Here is a 20,130-nt window from a genome sequence, read left to right as displayed (position 1 = left end):
ATAAATAATATGACGAGAAATAAATAATTCCTACTTTGATGAAACTTTTATTAGTCGATGAAAATTATAAGGAAATATAGGGGATCTATTAAAAGTTACATTAAATCTAAATGAAAGTAAGAGTAGATTTTTGAATTGTCACGATCGATAATAGCGAGATATATCTATGTACTAAAATTATATCTCATTATCATCATTATCATAGAATATATTCGACTGTCAATATTTCTTTTTTTTTCATTTCGTATTTCAAAACAATAGTAGCACATTACATACATTTTTAATTGTCATTTAATTTATCTATAACTGAATAATGATAGCTTTAGTAATAACTGTCTGAGAAGGAAAAGTCCAAGGTCTTCATTTTTCAAAGGCATAAAAAACTGCGCTCTCTTCTTGAATATCATATACACAAGAGAATATATTAAAAGATCTAATAGTACAATTTAAATATATAAACGTATAAATAAACGTCTAAAATATATTCAGTAAGTTTTGAAAAACATAATTTCACTAAAAAGTTTAATAATTCGAATAAAAAGTCAGGATCGAAAAGAAATATTTTTATGATAAAACAGAGACTTGCCAAATTCGTAAATCACTTCCAAATTAGCGTAAATTTTATATGTATCATGACATCGCACATTGACTGTACTGTTAAGATCACGGCTGACTCGCTTCCATTCATTCGTTTTCGAGCAGACTGTATCTCTAACAAGTTTTTCTATCTTTATCTTTTTAATGCTTACACAAGTGGTTCCACGCCTAACTACTTCAGTGTCTCTGGGCATCATTGTCGCCGTCATTCAAACCAATTTCTTAAGGCGCCGTCATCAATGATAATTAGTCGGATTCCTTTTTCCGCGCCGATTCCAATGACTAATTATAGCATTCGACCGACTTACATTAACGAGATAAACGTTCATCGTCATTACTGGATCCGATTTACTTGGGTTAATTGACAACACAAAGTAACGAAAAATTTCACGAAAACGCCAAATACTTCTGACGTACGCCGATAAACTGAGGGACAACCAGCTTGCGACAAGGAATCAGGGAGAGGTGGTGGGCACTTTAGAGGCTTGCTACCCGCTGGGAGTACGATCGTTCTCTCGCTCGGATTGCATACCAACAGTCTCGAGTGTGCGTTGTTGACGTGCATCGTAGGTCACTGCAGCATCGGTCTGTTACTTCGTTTTCCCTTCCAACTAACTGGTAGGCCTCGAAATAACCGGTAAAACGAGAAGGAAAGCATTTTCAATGCACCGCACTGGGGTCAAAATATCAGAAAGCGTTTGTTGAAATACAAAAAGAAAAAAGTAAACTTATACGATACAGAGAAAAATGAGAACCTAAGACGGGCGATATCGTGAAAAGATAAAGAGTAACAGAGAGAGAGAAAGAGAAAAGAGACACACCCAGAGAGAGAGAGAGAAGAATAAGAGATATTACAACATCTGCACTTCAGACACATTTTTTTCAGACATTATGTGTCAAAGCGTTTCATTTTCATGTAAAATTTAAGAAACGGAAATCGAGAGATTAAGAATTGAAGATCGAACGAAGATACGTTTCAGCCGCAAGTGAGTTCAGAATGATTATTTACTGTTGAAAAATATGTCGAATGAACAATCGTGAATGTGAAGATAAGTGAATTTCATAAATAATAAAAGTTTGATGTATTATATCAATATATATATATATATATATATATATATATATATATATATATATATATTTTCAATTTTATCAGAAAATATCTCATCTAGATAAATTGCACCATTTTGATTTAACTGTTTGACTCACACAGTAATCTTTGTTTACATTCGACTAAAAATAAATCTTTTATTTGAAATATTACAATATATGTATTAGACACAATCTTTCATCATATCAAATATGTATGTATGTACACTCTTCCGCAACATATATATATATATATAGTTCTTGGCAACTAACAATAATTTTTTAAACGCATGTTAAATGTATGTCATAATGGTAATGAGGAAATCGAGTGATTATATCTCTGTTAAATAAACTTCCGCATTTAATTTATATACTTAATCGTCAGACCACTTTCTTTATCTCATTAATTCTAAACATAGACGAGAGGAGGAAATGCCGACAGAGAGTGTGCGTACAAAGTACAAAATCGAATTACTTCCGTTCGATGCACTGACGCGATCCGACCATGCGATAATAATTTATTCACGATTACGTAAGACCGCGACGTAAAGAAGCCGACAATTGTTTGTCTCTCATATAGAACCACAAAATCTATCTTCTAACAATTACACTGTATTCATTATATTTCTGAATTAATCAGTAATTATTGCATTGTTAAATTTATATTCGCGTGATATGAAAACATTAATTTCTTCCATATGCAAATTATGTATTTCGATTTAAACATAGTTCGTTCCCACGTCCTCTATAAAAGAAATTTATGCGTTCTTCTTGAGATACGAGATTAATATGATTAACATATATTCGACGAAAATTGTTGACTTAATGGTTAACTGGTGGAAACAAAGTAAAAATGTACTGCAAGAGAGAATATGTAAAAAAATTTATCGTGTATTTTCTGCGACAATTGAAAATTCATATCAAAATAACATGTTCTAAAATCCAATACTTTTATTTATTTTCATATGTTAATGATATATTGCGTAACCATTTTTTTTAATACAAAAAATAATTTTATGTATTTATGATTTTCTTGTCTCTCATCGGTAAAAACTATAAAAAAATTTTTTTATCAAGTTTTTTAAAAATATTTTAGTGTTACAATATTTTGTTGGCAACAGTCTGGATTTCTTTTTTTTTAATTTATTATTTTATTCTTTTAAAAACTGTGTATATGTGTATAGTAAATAAAGTATTAACAAGTGATAATTGCACATGTATATAGTATATACATGTGCAATTATAATATAGTTAAAAGATAAAGTAAACAATAATCTCATCTTTTATCTATATATTTAAAGTATATGACATCTTCATCTGTATCTCAGATTTAAAAAAATAGTATCTTTTATAAAATATCTAAGATAATGTAATCAGTGCCATTTTTTTCATTCTGCGTTCCATCATATATCTAACAATAAATCCAAGAATTAAGATTCTCTTAATTAATATCCAAATGTGAAAAACATTTTCTTAAAGTATAACACAACATTACCATCATCCGCGCCAGTGGAGCGTCTTTTTAGTTGCGGGCAACAGATATTTGTACCTCGAAGAAATCATTTATTCGATGATATGTTCGAAAAACTATTGTTTTTAAAAAATAAAAACTTGTAATTTAACTCTAAACCTTTAATGTATTAATACTGAAATATATGCTTATATTTTTTACAGTTTTCTGAAGTGTATTATTTTTATATAAATTGTAATTTTGAATATTATCTTAAATAGTATCTAGATAAAACACTCAACTAATCAATTTATCTTTTGTCTAGATATATTTAAATTAAGATTATCTTTATCTTCTCTCAGATACAGACGTATATATTTTATCTTACCTATATCTACATTATTTTAAATTATCTAAGCGCAACACTGCATGTGCGTGACGCGTGACATACAAGTTACACATAATCTATTATGCCGCCACTTCAAGATGTCTCTCTCTCCAACTGTATGCCTATGTCTATCTCTAAGTTACTAACAAAATTTTCTTATACAGATGCTTAGAACCAATCTTATTGGTAAATCATTTTGCTTCTTAAATCACTCGGCAACCAATGAGAGAGGACGTGTAGACGAAATAATATAATTTTTCCACTTTTTATTAGAAGAATAAATAATGATAATTATGCACTTAAACCTTCCTTGGTTAATAAGAAACTTATATGTAAAAGATAAGATAAACTATATTGTGTAGTTATCGAGAATTAAGGTAAAAACCGATCCGAACTCAGTGAAACGCACTTCCTCCAATTTTTTACCAACCTTGAGTTGGTAAAAAATTGGATCGAAAGTAAAAAATCGTTAGAATATATTATATTTTTGAATATTAATCAGTCACGTAGTTATCAGATTAGAAATACATTCAATGTAATATAGCATGCGTAATATAAAAACAATAATTTACTTCCACATGCAAATCATGTATTTCACTTTAAGTATTAAAATAATAATAATAAAAAAAGTATTAACATAATAATAATAATAATAAAATAATTAAAAATAATGGAAAATTAAAACAAATTAAAATAAAAGAAAAAATTGTACATGTTTAAACTTAAAGTAAAGAATGGCCAATGAATAAACAAAACAGCAAATAATTGTGCGAGTGGGTATATTGAATAGAACATGTTATAACTCTTTATATTATTACATAATTATTCTATGTAATATATATACATTCACGGTTACCTATTATTTTGCTCATTCTCATTGGTCATTTTTTAGTTCAAGTTTTCTAATAATGCAAGATAGTAGTTCAATATTATAAAAAATATTAGACTTTCTCTACAAACGAAACTTGTTTTTAAAAAAGATATAATTTAAAAGAACAAAGCAAATATAATAGCGTACAAATGATGCCTTATGTAAATTCATTCCACATGTATGTACATTTCTTACAAAATAACATGTATATAATTTACGAAATTTAAAGCAGAAATATTTGAAAAAACATAAATATAATAAATATAGAAATACATAAACACATATAAGTGTTTAATACTTTTTCGCTTTCATATTAAAATATCACAATATGAAGTAATATCACAAATTGAGTAAATAATTATATAATCAATTATATAATCAACAGGATGAAATTTTAAGTATCGTATCATTCGTGATAATATAAAGATTCATTCAGCTTGGAATTTACAAATATTCTTGTCAAATTATAAAAATAAAAACTAACAGACAAAATTCAGTTCGCGACAGAGAAGAATTTGAACGGACGACAAAAGTCTTCCCACGTGGTCGCGTTTAATCGCATTCGCTAATTTGTTGTGCCGGGATCATGGGGGGAATTTGAAAGGGAACGAGGGGGCGCGGTCATGAGGGCGCAAAGGACAGAAACGCTCGGAGAAATTTCCTCCCTAAGTGGGGATAAAAGGCGTTGGACTCGGCCTGGTTGATTCACAGTACCCATCAGTAACAAACGCGTCGTGTAGAGAATCGGAGCACAGAACACGCACGGAAGTAACAATCCCTGAGAGCTCAGTGGACATTTATCCGCCATATTTTTCAACTAATATTTCGACGCTATACGAGCAGAACCTGTAACCTTGATATCCTGGACAGCATATTTTTGTAAAAAGTGAGTCTAAGTGAAAAGAATCTCGATTTTTTAAGTCAAATAAGTAAAAGTACAAATATTAAAAATATCAATGATTTTATCAATCACATAGTGAAACGTACATCAGTTCACCCAGCAACGAAAAATTACAATTGCGGAAAGTGATTTTAATTTATTATTATTATCGTAGTTACTCTCAATAATATTTCATACTTTAATCATAACGTACCATTAATTTACCATTTACTATTAATATATTTTCTAACGATTTCTGAAAAGTCAGCACAATAATTAAATATGCATAACATAACACATATTCAATAAAAATTAATAACTTTATGAAAATTTATTGAGATTACATGTAGTTAATTAACTTATAATTGATATCTTTCAACTTTTATTTATTTAGACTTAATTAATGGAGATTAATTTTTAAATTTTGTTAAAGATTTTCGTTGTTAGAAATAACAAGTAAAAGCGATATATCTCACATAATAAACGTTGCTTTGATAAGGATTGAACTTTAGATAACCTTGCCTCATGTAAATACTATAAAAATGACGAGCTAAAAGTTATCATAAAAGCATATCATTATTATAGTAACATAGATCATTTGCTTTAATAATGGTTGTCATTGAGATCATCGAAGAATGCGTGCTTTTAATTGCTCTATTTAGTTTGAAATGATTGTATATTATGATTGTTTATCAATGTATATGAGATTAAATTATTCATCAAATATAATTATTTATTTACTTTACTTTCAACTTTCTGAATCCAAATAGATGTTAAATGATTTGAATCAAGATATTTGTATTTTACAAAGTTAGGAAAATATTGACATGAATGAAGTTCCAATGGTCATGACCTTGACATATATGCTGTCAAGATTATGACTTTGAGTAACATTCGTTAGGCTTTAAGCGTCACTCATGTTTAAAAACAAAATAATTTTCGAGGAGATGTGAATATAAAACTTACAATTTTATATTTACATCTCCTCGCTCCTATTGCCTCTTTATTATTTACTTATTTCTTAAATAACTTATATGTTATTTTTGAACATTACATATTCGTACATTTAATAGTACTTATTTTTAGCAGATTTATTTATTTACATACAGTAAATCGAACGTCTAGACGCGGAAGAGAGATGACGCACCTCCATTCAAAAAAAATTAACCTAATTCAATTCATTTTCTAGAAGTGAAGAAAAATAAAAATTTATCCCTTTCCAAAATGAGTTAAGTTTAATTAGTTTTACTCAAAGTTGTATTTTACAAATTTTTATATTTTACAAAAATTATTTTTTTCTTGAACTTTTTTTATATATTAATAAAATTAAAAACATACTTAAAAAGAGCATTTCTACACATACACATATATTTGTTATTTTTACATTTACATATTAGAGAAGAAATTAAAGTTATATATTTAAAATACTAAAAAATGTCTTCAAAACATTAAAGAAATAAATAATTCAATCGAGTTGGAAGTTATGTAATAGATGTTTATATACTAAGAATAATGAATATTTATAACAACCTCTATGAATGTAATTTATATTAAAACGATAGTTTCCTTATAGCAATCAACAGTAATTAGGTACGTAAAAATTTCCGAGAATGAATAAATTTTTTTAACACTTAACCGAGTGTGTCAATAAAAAATTAATACATACAAATCATACTTTTCGCTTTTTTATAATTCATTGCACTATTTTATTAAATAATATTTGTGATTATATCATTGCTCATTATCATTATTGTTAACTGTTGAATTTTAGGCCGTTCGATGGTTTTGTACTTATATTGTATTTAATTAAATAATTGCATCAAATCATTATGACTTTATCAAACACTTAAACCATGATTTACAATTTTTTTGCAATATTTTTCAGCACAAAATTTAATTCATCATCATAGATGCCAAGCTTTAATAATTTTTTTGAATATACAGACATACATATAGGTACATAACTATTCTTTAAATATATTTAATTATATTTTCTGATATAACTCATATTTTGTACAATTACTTTCTGACATGAATCATAGATTATTACACAAAAGTTTAAATGTAAGTAAATTAGACTTGAAGTGGAGAAGATTGAGCAAGAGATCTATAATTTGTTATTGAGCGCTTTACGTAGATTTCTTGATGTGTTTCAATTGTTCAATAAAGTCAATTAACAAATGTGTTTATTAGTGCACATAATTTTGTTGAGCAATAATTCAAAAACGTGTGATAAATATGATATATTGCAGTGATGCGATAGTATTATATAAATTTTATGTATATTACATTGCTATATCAACAATTTTAACTTTTTTTTTATATCAGTCAATCATAATTTCTGTATTATCTATAAAAATGAAATTTCATAACAAATCCATAATGATTTGTTTTGTTATTATCGTTGATTTTAAATGTTCAATTTCACCATGGTTATATAAAAAAATTGATAAAAGATAAGCCGATTAATATTATATCGATTTATCTCTAACAACGCACGAATCCAATAAGTGGAATGAATAATCGGAATATTATACATGTGATAATACAAATATACATTTTGCAATAGATATATTTTGTTGCTGAGAACATATTAAAACAAGTATTTATCTTTCTGTAATCACTTACAATTAAATTTTAAACTCGTGAAACTGCAACTTATTATTATTACGTAATATTTTTTTTTATCACTACTCTCAATTTTTTATTAATGATTCATTTTTAATGACTCATTAATAAAACATGAACAGTTTTTATTAAAGATATGCATTTTTTTGTATTAGATATATAATCTATCACATTTTTATGGACTTTTCTTGTAATTTTTATATGAATACTTTCTTACTTTCTCCTTCTTTTTCTCTATTTAATAACATACATGTAAATCTAATACAAAAAAATACATATCTCTAATAAAAATTGTCCGTTGAAAATAAATCATTAATAAAAAATTGATATTAGTGATAATAAATAAATGTTGTGTGAAAGATATATATATAAGTATATAAAATCCTCCATTGTCTTTATTTTAATACAATTCATATATAAAAAAAGAGAAAACTCTTAGATATTTATTTTTTTCTTTTGGGAATCCTCGAATTACATATTGGATCCAATAAACTTTGGCTTAGAACTACAAACAAACTTTCGTCGCCCAGCATTTGTGTCACTTTATTCTAAATTTTATCATACATTTTTAGAGACTCTTCAAAATGCTCACAAATATCTGTTGTGCTAGTGACAAGTATCAAATGAAGCATGTCTATTCGTGTCGACACCTACGCAGTCGTGATCGACTAAGAAACGTCACTGAGCATAACAAGCTGAAAGAAACACGCACAGGCAGCACACACGTGCGTGCTCGTGTATATACTATGAGGCGTAAACTCGTCATGTTTCTCTCTCTCTCTCTCTCTCTCTCTCTCTCTCTCTCTCTCTCTCTCTCTCTCTCTCTCTCTCTCTCTCTCTCTCAATCGTGGTAGATTAGATAGGTTTTATCTTGCAGATCCGTGAAGCGCGGGGATCGTTGGCCGAGAAGCCAAGGGAGTGAGAGAAGTGATCGACGAAGAGACCGGCCACTGGGAGTTCAGGGTGCACATGCTGCAGAGAAGAGGATCAGTGTTTGCGGAGACACGCGCGTCGCTATGAGACCGTGGACGAACAAGTCGCTCGGTTGTGGTATCTTAGGGCTCTTTCTGGTAGCCCTTGGCATCTCTCTCTGCTTCTTATGGCCAATATTTTTCCATCATATACTTCAAAAAGTGAGTGCGGATGCTAATTGTCACATTTTAGATTCGTGATATTAATAATGCATTTTTCTAAGACCATAGAGGGCCTTATTTCACAAAATGATCGTGACTGCAAGCAAGATTTGTGTAATATAATTATTATCTTTCTCTCTCGTTAGATCGCGCTAGTGTATTTACATACTTATTCCATATCCACTTTAAAACGCTTGATAAACTGAACTCGAAAGGTTTGTAACGTATAACTGTATATGTGATAAATATTGAAATTACAATTTTAGTCTGAGCTTATCTCTGATACTGATGCTCGCCACAATATCATCGTTAAATTGTAATAAATTTAAAATAATTTTTGTGAAAAATATAGTTTGTGATAATATAATCATTGAGTTCAACTGAAAGATGCTCGATTCAAATATTAAAAATAAAAAAGTTTATATCACAATCTAATGACAACATGTTATGTAAGTTATATATAAATTTTAATACGTCATCAACGTTTATATCTTTACTAACGTGATTTATCAGTTTTAAAAAGATTTATTATTTTTTACTTTATAAAACGCATTTGTCATAAAAAAAAGAAAATTATTGTAATTATACGATAATTAGTATTATAAAAAATGCTGTTACGCGGAATACATTTTTTAGGCCATATAAAATACGATGCAGATATGGAATATTGTCTTCGCTATAAGAATTGTCATGGACATTTTTCATTCTACATAGATTCTATAATCAGAGGATAGCCTCGCTTTCTTGGGTTATCATCCACAATGATATTTTAAAAAATTTCCTTTTTTATTGAGCGAAACAAGACGTCAACATAAAACGTATCGCCGACTCTCAACCAACGATTAATCATACTTACTATTTGAACTTTTCTGAAGGTAAACGAGAAAGAAAATATGTGCGTTGCATGTTTTACATTCGCGTCGCGCAAAATGAATCACGTCTATGTATACATACACAATAATGCAACAATCGTTTGCAGAATCATATATTATACAATGAGTATAAGCTCACTACTCGTTGAACTAATCCAGATACTATGCATTTAAAGACTGGAGTCGCTTGTCTCGGCGCTAGTCACGGCCCGATTGGAAAAGTGGCTGATTGTCCCATCAATTGACGCGTTTCTCTGTGCATTGTAACCCATTGCAAAAATGATTTCACGCCACCGACAACACTATCACGCGCGAATAATCTTGGTTCAAGATAGAAGCCACTGCATCTCTAGCCTCTCTGTCGAATTTTTTTTACGATCGCGAAGACAATACCAGCTGCGCGGACAGATTTTTATTCGAGATTATGGTCGACAGCTGTAGATCACATCTTATTCTTGCACATAATCAGTTTAATAATTAATCGACTTTCCGATACTTTAATAAGCCTCCTCTAATCTCTTGGTCTGTTCGTGCTAACGATACGGTATCAATGGCAACCCATTACCGTTTTATTACGTCAAAATTTGTAAAACAGTAGTGTATAATTACATAAGTGATCAATAATATAATCTTTTCGCAATAATACATTGCAAAACTTTACTTTGCACGTGGTAAAAACTGACCAAGAATATTAAATGATAAATATCAATCCCAAAATAAAATTCAAATAGCTACTTAAGCACCACTGTTAAACAAAAAAGTCATTTATATAATCATATAATTATTATTGCATAACAATCATTAGAACTTGACTTTTTCTAAATTATATAAAACCATCACTCTAGTATAGTTTTTTTTTCTTGCGGATAAAGTTTATTCGAGAACTTGTACGTCAGACAATTTTTTAAACGGATGATGGCAATTTGCTCATTACTGTCCCAAATTCATGATTTATTTCATATTACTTCAATTGAAGTAAATTTTATGATGAGAGAACACAGGACGCTGCCTGTTCATAAAAAAAATCTATCAAATAAAATCAACTTTCTTATGAATTCTATAAATATACATATATATAAAAAATGTAATATATTATATATAAAATATGAAAATGTATATAAAAAAATAAATAATAATTCTCTGGCCGCATCTAAGAAAATGTCAAGTATCCGTCTAACAAATTCAAATTTAAAAAAAAAACTATAGAATTATAGTTATATAAAATTGGAAGAAAATAAATGAAGTTTAAGAAAAAGAAAAGAAAAAACCGTGTCAAATTACGAATTTTTCAACAGTTTCTTTCCATACTTACTGTTTCAAACATCTATTGATCACCTCATCGAGTTATTGCTTTTCTTTTTGATAAGATAAAAACACTTGAACGCGCGATACTCCTTTCATTTTTAATAATTTTACGTTGTTTGTAACTTAATGCAACAAAGACATTTTCTTGTGTGTGTCCAGAGAATTATTATTTAATTTGTTAGTCACGCGAGCGCCAAAGCCAGCGCATAACGTAATTCAAAAGAATTTTCTATTGTCAATTGAACATTTTTAGAGATTACATAATTAGAGAAAAATAGAGAATTACAATTTTTATTTTTACACACAGGAATTGGCCCTATCGCCGACTTCCGAGAGCTTCAAAATATGGAGTGACAGTAGTAAATTATCGACGCCGTTGTTCCTCAAAATATACCTTTTTAATTGGACCAATCCAAACCAACTCGGTATAAAGAAGCCATATTTTGATCAGGTTGGCCCCTACTGCTTCAGGTAAGAGTAACCTTCGTCCACATAAACAATTATTATGCGCGACATTCAAAACAAGTACAAAATAAGAACATGCTTCTTTATATCGACGAGATTCAAGATTAACTTTCACTTGTGCATCAATTCGTTTTAAAAACATCGATACATGTTACGATACAGATTTATTATATTTTGTCGGTGCAAAAACTACGGAAAAACTATTCAATTAACGCATATTATTATGTCATCTTTGATATGATAAAATTGCAATCCAGTGATTCATCTTAATCAATATGTATCGATTGGACTATTATGCATATCGTACATTTATCTGTTTATCTTACAAATTACATATCATATTATTTTTTAATAAACAGTAATAACCTGCTTCATTTTAAAAAGTAATGTAAATGTCAGAGTCAGAAATGAATAATTAATGTGACGTCAACATATTTTATATATTTAGCTCATTATAAAATGAAATAAAAAATAGTTTTGTAGAAACAGCAAGTAATAAATAATAATTTAAGGTTATAGATTTTTACGTACAAAACAAATTAAAGTAATTTTTTTTCAACAGCGTTAAACATATACTTATTATAATTGATATATTATTAATAAATAGACGCAAAAAAGATGAGAAAAATAGCATATGAAAAAATTGAATACTAAATATCAAAATAAAGTTATATTAAACAAATCGTCGCAAAGTAACAACGTAATAATAAACCTAATAATGACAATTAAGAAGAAATAGTTAACCTCTCTGTATTGACATTTTAATGAACAATAAAACATTCTGGTTCAATTGCGAGACACACGTGGGCGAGAGATTATATGAAGTAATTGACTACGTAATTACTTTCTTCTCGGTCGTTTTAATAACAATAAATGCCGTGCACATGCACTTTACCAATTTGTGTCTTTTGACTTAATACAGTTCTAAGAAGTTGCCAAATATATAGGAAATATATAGTAAAACATCGATTTATATACAAAAAAAAATAATAGTATCAGTATTTGTAATATTTTGCATTTTGTATATCGTAAAAATATCGTTTCGTCATAAAATCAAGGATCTACAACTATATATAATATAACATTGTTCTTTAAAGAATAATAGACTCGTGATAATTCCAACGAACTATTTTATTAATAACAACTGATTGATTAAGAGTAGATTTCTAGTAAAAAGAAGTTTCTGCTGCATAAATAAAATTGAATTTTGATTAAAATTCTTCATTTTTAAATTATGTTTGCCGATTTTCGAATATACTTTTGATAATTGCGATATAAATGTATGTTTTCTCAATGCAAAGGTCGCCAACTTGTGTAAATTCGTATCAAATTGATTCTTCTTTGTATTATCGTCTTATATTCTCCTCTGTATTAAAAGTAAAATTCTTCCTTTCAAAATTTTTCTTTTACCAACATACTTCTATTTCTGATCTTGTACTACTTATACAATAAAGATTGCGCCTTTGACAATAAGAGAACATTAGACATGAGGTCGTCGTTATTACACACGTACGTCCAGGACGGTTGCACAGCAATTGGCCCGTTAATACCAATAAGCAAAATATATAGGTCAGATGTTTAAACTACGCTCAGATAATTGACTTCAGATCTAATGACAAACCATTGATAACAGTCGCGTTATGTATATAATTTATCAATTAATAATAATTTAGAAAATATTGTATCATATATACTTTTTAAGTAAAAATATATTCCATCAAGTTTTTTTTTATAGTAAACATTTATTAATTTATTCTTACTAACAATTCATGCAACGTTACTTTTTTTTTTAATTTATACATTTATAGGTAATGCTTGACAAGAAAAAAAATACAATTGATGTTCGATAAAAAACTTAATTAATCAAGATCAGATACAGTGGCGTAGCCAGGGGGGGCTATAGGGGTTCGAGCCCCCTCCCCACAGATTTCAAGTCTCAGTGACTTTTCTTGAAAAAAGTCTATGAATTCCAGCCATAGAAATATTTTTAGCCCTCCCCCCCCCCCCGAAACCTAAGTCTGACTACGTCATTGATCAGATAATAACACACCCCGAAACCTAAGTCTGACTACGTCATTGATCAGATTAATAACACAAAAGAAAAGAGGAAATTATCATCGTAATTATATTCCATTATTTATAATTCCAGAGAGGTAAGGCAAAAAGTCAATATTACATTTCATCATGAGAATAAAACTGTTAGCTACTTTCTACGACGATTATGGTATTTCGAACCAGAGCTGAGCAATGGAAGTCTCAGCGACATTGTCACCCAGTTGGACACGGTCGCTGCGGTGAGCCTAACTGCATCTTTTGTTGCATGATTAGTAAATTGCATTCTTGATATGTCAGTTGACTTTGATATCAGCATAATTCTGAAAAGCAAGAAAGTAATTAAGTAATTAATGTATATGATAAAAGAACCTTAGACATGTAACAAAGTTATATTCAAACTCTCCCTTATCAACTTTTCCTAGATCTAATCCAATTCTATCGTGACGTAAAAAAATAGATTAAGAAAAGAAGCAGAGGTTCTCACATCGCGCTAATACTGTCTATCTTGTTCTTTCCAGTCGGCCGTGCACAAAATTCGATACTGGGATTATGAATGGCAAAAAACCTTATCCTACGTCCTGTCCACCAGGCAACTCTACATCCAGAAGACGGTGGACGAATTACTATTTACAGGTTATACCGACAGTCTACTCAGCATGGGCAAGCTGATGATAACTGATCCCAGTATACCGACTTTTGATCGTTTCGGCTGGTTCTACACGGTAGGACGCTAATACAATTGCTTATTTCTTTTAGCTACGTCCGTCTTATCATTAATTAATTACCTTACAAGCAAGACATTAAAATGCACATCAGTTAAAATTCCTTATTCATGAGGGAAAGGTTCCGCGACTACGAAATTTCTTTTAAATATTCTCTCTATTGATCAACTTTCATGAAGAACTCACAAAGATAATAGAATAGAATTGAAATTTTTGATAAAAAAAAGTGATTACAAATTTTTATTTCACAAATACAGAAAATACCGCGAATAGCGAATAAGTAGCTTTGACTGTGTTATTTTAATAATTACTTGTTTATTGACTTTATCATCAATTTTTCAATTTTATTAAGTATTGTACAGTCACTCGCTCTGTTTTCCAAATCTTTAGAAGTCAACTACAAATGCCTAAAATTTTTTTCACCATAAATAAACATTTTAAACTGCTAACATCAAAGATAAATATTCCAACAGCATTGAGAATCGCTACGAGCAATATGAGAACTATTATCAGATTAAATTATATGTCTATTAACACGAAGCACATAGTGCGTGGAATTTGAATTGCATGACACTGGACAATAGCGTCACGGTCGATGGTAATAGAGTATTTGCAACTGGGCTTAAATTGGTAATGAATGGAAGAGATCGTACATGTACATATATAAGTTGTCACACGTAGCAAATAAAATGTCATGGAGATATATATATACATATATTATATGCTGTGTATATGTATAATACTATTGTGTGTGTTCTCTATAAAAATTATATTGGAATATATTTAGAATGTATAAAAATAGATTTTAAATGGTTCAAAAGAATAGCTACAATCATGTTATTGATATTTCCTTGTAAACATAATGATAACAAGCGATTCGTTCACTTGTAAATCCGATCGCCTTGTGTCATCTTTGATTAAAAAAAAAAATTAGAAATCAAACATACACACAAAAACATAATTTTTCTTATCAGCAAAGATGTCAAGTCTCATAAACAGCCCTATTAATTATGCACTATTTATGCAAGTATTTTTTTCTGGAACCTGATATAATTATTAAAAAGATTAAAATTGCAAAAAAATCGAAAACTGACATAATTTACAATCCGTCCGAATTTGTTACACATACAGAGAAATGGCAGCAGCACGTTCGATGGACACTTCAATATGGAAACAGGTGAAGGTGACATCGGTCAGTTGGGAATCCTGAGGGAGTGGAATTACAGAGATACAATAAAGTTCTACAAGAGTCCTTGTAATGTCTTGGAAGGCAGTGCGGGTGAATTCTGGCCACCTGGCAGGACAAAGGATAGCATCAGTCTGTTTGTTCCAGAAATGTGCCGGTTAGTAAAAACTATTATTAGAGCAGAATAGAGAACAAAGTACGAGACTTTCAGTAACAAGTCGAATATTTAATGAAAGCTTAAAATTCTAATTTTTTTCAATTAGAATAGCTAAATTTAGCTATATATTATTATATCGTCGCAAAACCAGTATGAATGCTATATTTGGATTATAAAAAAGCTTCTGTTTATGAGATAATAAACGCTGCGTTTATAGGTCATCATCATGTATTTAATGCTACTGATATATATTTATCAAATCTTTCCTCCTTATAAGTCTGCAAGGCTTTTAAAACTAAAAGTCAGTGTTCATCGATATATCGCATGTTATGATCTCTTAAACTTTACATCAATTACTTTTTTAGTGAGCTATTCTACGAATATGAGAAAACAACTTCCCACTTCGATATCGAAGGTTATCGATATACTATTGGTAAAAAAACTCTGGGCAATGCAACGAAGCGACGTTACCCTCACGATCAAGCGAAATTTTTCGAACAAACCACGACCACTGAGGACTTCTTTTCCGATGCAATCTCTGAGATCACTACGGCAATCACTACTGAAAGTAGTACCTTCAACATTGATCATTTATCCGAGAATATGAATGAGTATTCCGAGAATGATCCGGACGTTATTAATATGGGTAATTGCTACTGTAATGGCGAGTGTACACCATCGGGTCTGCTGAATGTAACAGCGTGTCGTTATGGTGCGCCAGTCTTCGTCAGTTTACCTCACTTTCACAAAACTGATCCTTCTGTTCTCGACGCCGTCGAGGGGTTGAGGCCCAACGACGAGGACCACAGCTTCGCCATCACTCTAGAACCCGTAAGTGGCTGTCATTCGCGAATTGTTAAAATGCGGACATTAAATCATCACGATAGAAATAACGATGGTCAGTTAACTCTGCACGTGCTTTATTATCAAGATGCTAATTTTACTATCGCCTCTCATCCGGGCTCTTTATAGCATGTGATTGTTGCGATAATATGTGCTATTGAAAAAGCAATAACGTGTATTGCTCGCAGCAATTCCGTGTACGCGTTTTATTGTATGATATAGTAATTATTAAGCAGTGTTAATCTCTAATGAATATAAGAGTCATATAAATGGAGATGCGCTTGATATTTCAGACCACAGGAATTCCTTTAGAAGTATCAGCTGTATTCCAAGTTAATATTCATCTACATCCATCAGAGATTGTGACGTAAGTACGTTTTTCGAGCAATACGTAAAGCAATTCATGGTAATGATAAAAATACATAAGCGTATATATTTTTAAGAGTAATAAGCGATCTTAATAACAAAATTATTATATATATAATTACGAATTAAAAAATTAATTAAAAGAAAAAAATGACGTGTTTGTGTAGACTCTTCCATAACGTGCCAAACATCTACATGCCAATGATGTGGGTCCATATGAAAGTAGAAATTAGCAAAGAAATGGCGTCTAATTTAAAAATATTACTAGCACTTCCAACTGTGATGCTCTGTGGCGGTATAGTTATGACAATCATTGGATTAGTTTTCATTGCTGTCGTGGCGATTCTTCCTTATATTGGAAAGAAACGACGTGTACCGCCAACGGTATGTACTTTTACTCTGATACATAAAATTTCTCAATTTTTTCGTGGTTAAAAAAGAAATATTTTCGAAACCGATGTGCTTTTTACAGGATGTCACAATGGAAAAGATGGTCGATAGTCCTGAGAAAAAGGCAGAAATGGTATATATGGATAAAACGAGTAACAACGAAGATAATAACGTCAAAAGCGATCGCCGTTTGTACGCAAAACAGTAGTAAATTGTTTCTTGACGAAATCATGCCTCTGGGATGAATTCGTAAACGGTGTAAGAGATACAAATGTGCAATCCTAAGGCAACTCTGACATGTGAAGTTATTATGTTGTTATCGATGTGAAGTTTATTTTAGTGAATTTTCATGTGTCTTTAGCCTGATTTTGCAACGACTGAACACACTAATCAAAGAATATAAAGTTTTATTTGACCAAGTTTGAATAACACAACGTCACACATAACGTCAAGAATGTTTGCATACGATTCGCGATATTAATAATCGATGAAAGTTAATAAGAAGAAAAATTGTAGATAATTATGTGAAATAAGCTTACGGTTATAATTACCACATCATTAATGTTTAATAAATTACATCTCGAATCAATATTTCTTAACTCGGTGATAATCAATTTAAATAATAAAAATAACGTCATTTTCTAATCACGAGCTAAATTATTTTTAGTTGGAGTGTAATTTTGTTAGATAAAGTGTAAAAGTGAATGTGCAAAAAACACACACACACACACACACACACACACACACACACACACACACACACACACACACACACACACACACACGCCCACACACACGCCCACACACACATACACACACATATATAAAACGATTTTTTCGAGCAATGATTACGTAATCTTTAGAAAAAAAGAAAAGTGAATTTTTCTTCTTTTTTTAATTCGCTTTCGTATTCGCTTTCGTATTTGCTTTATTGAATTTATCGTGATTGTTACATTCCTACGTAATGTATAGATATAGGTGGAATAATATTATTGCCTCGATAAAAAATAATTTGGCAAACTGTCAACGAAATCTGCGATATCGTATTAAAAACTTTAATTATTTCCTTTCTAATCTACTTTGTACACATATTTGCGATTGAAGTATGTGATTGACTAATTAATGAATTGCAAATTATGTTTGCATTTAGTTATTCTAGTTCATTATTATACGATGCCAAAATTGAAATAGCCTCAAGCATATAAATAATCTATAAATATTTATAATCTATGCGATGAATAAGTAGAAGATAATTCTAATCACCGGCATTAAAAAGGGTTAACGTTGCAATCAAATAGATTTAAAAAAATAAAAAATAAAAAAGTTTTAGAAAACTAAAAAAATAAAAGATAAAAAATTTTTAAATAACAAAAATACATGACATGACACTGCAAAGAAACCGAATTTATCTCTCGCTCGAATTCAGATAAAATAGGACTGCTATTCTCTTTTTAAGTTTTTTAGGTTGTTAAATATTAATAGGGCATAGAGAGATATTATATACAACGAATTCTGTCAATAAATTAAGCATATAAATGTAAGAAATATAGAATATATATTGCAAATGATATTATATGCAAATAGATAATACAATATACTCTTGTGACAGAAACTCTTGTATCGTCATAGATATATGATGTGCCTTAGTATTATAATGTCACCATACGGATTTTCGATATTTAGAGAAATATTTAGATGCATTATAAGCCGAAATAACGTCCCGGCTTTCTCAGGAATCAATCAAAAGAATTATCTCTTCCTTTACGAAGCTTAAACCAATGTAAAAGAATTATCTCTCTTATCCCGTTAATATGGAAAGTAAAATCCATAGACATTTCTATCGTAACAATATGTTTCTTTTGACGTGTTACCATTTAGCGTAATGTAATAGCGTGATGTGCGCGCGAGTTGAAGTTACTATACCAATTTTCTGTTATACAATATGCCTTGTTGGATAAGTTTTATATGACAAAATTTGTGTGATACTCTCGTGGAATTATTTGTATTTGTAAAGTAAGAATAGTCATTTACAAGTGTCAATGACATTTAAATTAATTGTAAATTATGTATCCTACGATGAGAATCGCGACAAATGTTACCAATTTTTAGCGTAATTTTGCATAAGTATATTTAATGATATATGAAAAGTAAAAAAAAAATCAATAATATATGAAGTTAAAAATTATACATTTATGTCAAAATATAGAAACATTGGCTGTAATTGGACAAAGTCCATTTTACATTGTATTTTAATAAAGATTATCACATTTTTGTATGATTTATTATGAGTTTTATTACCATTTTTATTGTATTTTAATTAAGCTTATCCTACTAGATCGCTAATATCATCGAATTAATGGCATCTCGTAAAATGAAAGATTTTGTTGCAGTATTTTTTTAAATAATTATTTTGGCAAAATTTAACTTTTATCTTCTATATTTTCTCAATTATCATGCATGTTCACAAGTGACAGCCTTGATTTTTAAACCGTCGTATCATTGATAGGTAACAGATTCATGCCATATTCACTTCCATACCATAAACTGTTAGCACGAATTACTGTATTATCAATAAAAATTGTTCTTTATTTCTGAGAATTTTTAATTGTAGCACAAATTTATTATTAATAATTACACTTGTATGAAACACGTGTTTATTTTAATGTTTAAACATAAAAAGTTTATTTTGAATATCAAAAATGCATGAAATTTATTTACCATATGTACATGCAC

General features: G+C 29.7%; 1 protein-coding gene and 1 long non-coding RNA gene across 4 annotated transcripts in view; one reads left to right on the top strand and one right to left on the bottom strand.

Annotated features, from left to right (window-relative positions):
* LOC140666553 (uncharacterized) overlaps window positions 1-20,130 on the bottom strand; it is a 148,368-nt gene that overhangs the window by 35,861 nt on the left and 92,377 nt on the right. Inside the window, exon 3 of one of the 2 annotated variants that reach the window (XR_012046782.1) lies at window positions 13,971-14,053. The exons of the other annotated variant lie outside the window; for it this stretch is intronic. This is a non-coding gene — a long non-coding RNA (uncharacterized lncRNA). Of the gene's footprint in view, window positions 1-13,970; window positions 14,054-20,130 lie in introns of those variants that run through there. 2 annotated transcript variants of the gene reach the window in all.
* On the top strand, window positions 1,432-19,677 carry LOC140666549 (protein peste). Of its 2 annotated transcripts, none has more exons than XM_072893850.1 (10): window positions 1,432-1,583; window positions 8,781-9,036; window positions 11,521-11,684; window positions 13,828-13,972; window positions 14,252-14,455; window positions 15,587-15,798; window positions 16,164-16,629; window positions 16,935-17,008; window positions 17,175-17,391; window positions 17,480-19,677. In XM_072893850.1, the coding sequence occupies exons 2-10, from the start codon at window positions 8,920-8,922 to the stop codon at window positions 17,603-17,605; spliced, it is 1,725 nt and encodes a 574-aa protein (XP_072749951.1). In that variant the 5' UTR covers window positions 1,432-1,583; window positions 8,781-8,919; the 3' UTR covers window positions 17,606-19,677. The 2 variants fall into 2 exon arrangements, with proteins under 2 accessions (XP_072749951.1, XP_072749950.1); XM_072893849.1 differs by lacking the exon at window positions 1,432-1,583 and adding an exon at window positions 5,104-5,281.

Source organism: Anoplolepis gracilipes, chromosome 6, assembly GCF_047496725.1.
Source record: "Anoplolepis gracilipes chromosome 6, ASM4749672v1, whole genome shotgun sequence".
NCBI lineage: Eukaryota > Metazoa > Arthropoda > Insecta > Hymenoptera > Formicidae > Anoplolepis > Anoplolepis gracilipes.
The sequence above is the reverse complement of the archived record's forward strand: the minus strand, read 5'-3'. Positions and strand labels throughout refer to the sequence as shown.

Coding starts and splice junctions, on each gene's coding strand:
- LOC140666549 (XM_072893850.1), top strand. CDS start 8,920: ATGAGACCGTGGACGAACAAGTCGCTCGGTTGTGGTATCTTAGGGCTC. Junction 13,973..14,251: donor AGTTGGACACGGTCGCTGCG/GTGAGCCTAACT, acceptor TGTTCTTTCCAG/TCGGCCGTGCACAAAATTCG. Junction 17,009..17,174: donor CATCCATCAGAGATTGTGAC/GTAAGTACGTTT, acceptor GTGTTTGTGTAG/ACTCTTCCATAACGTGCCAA.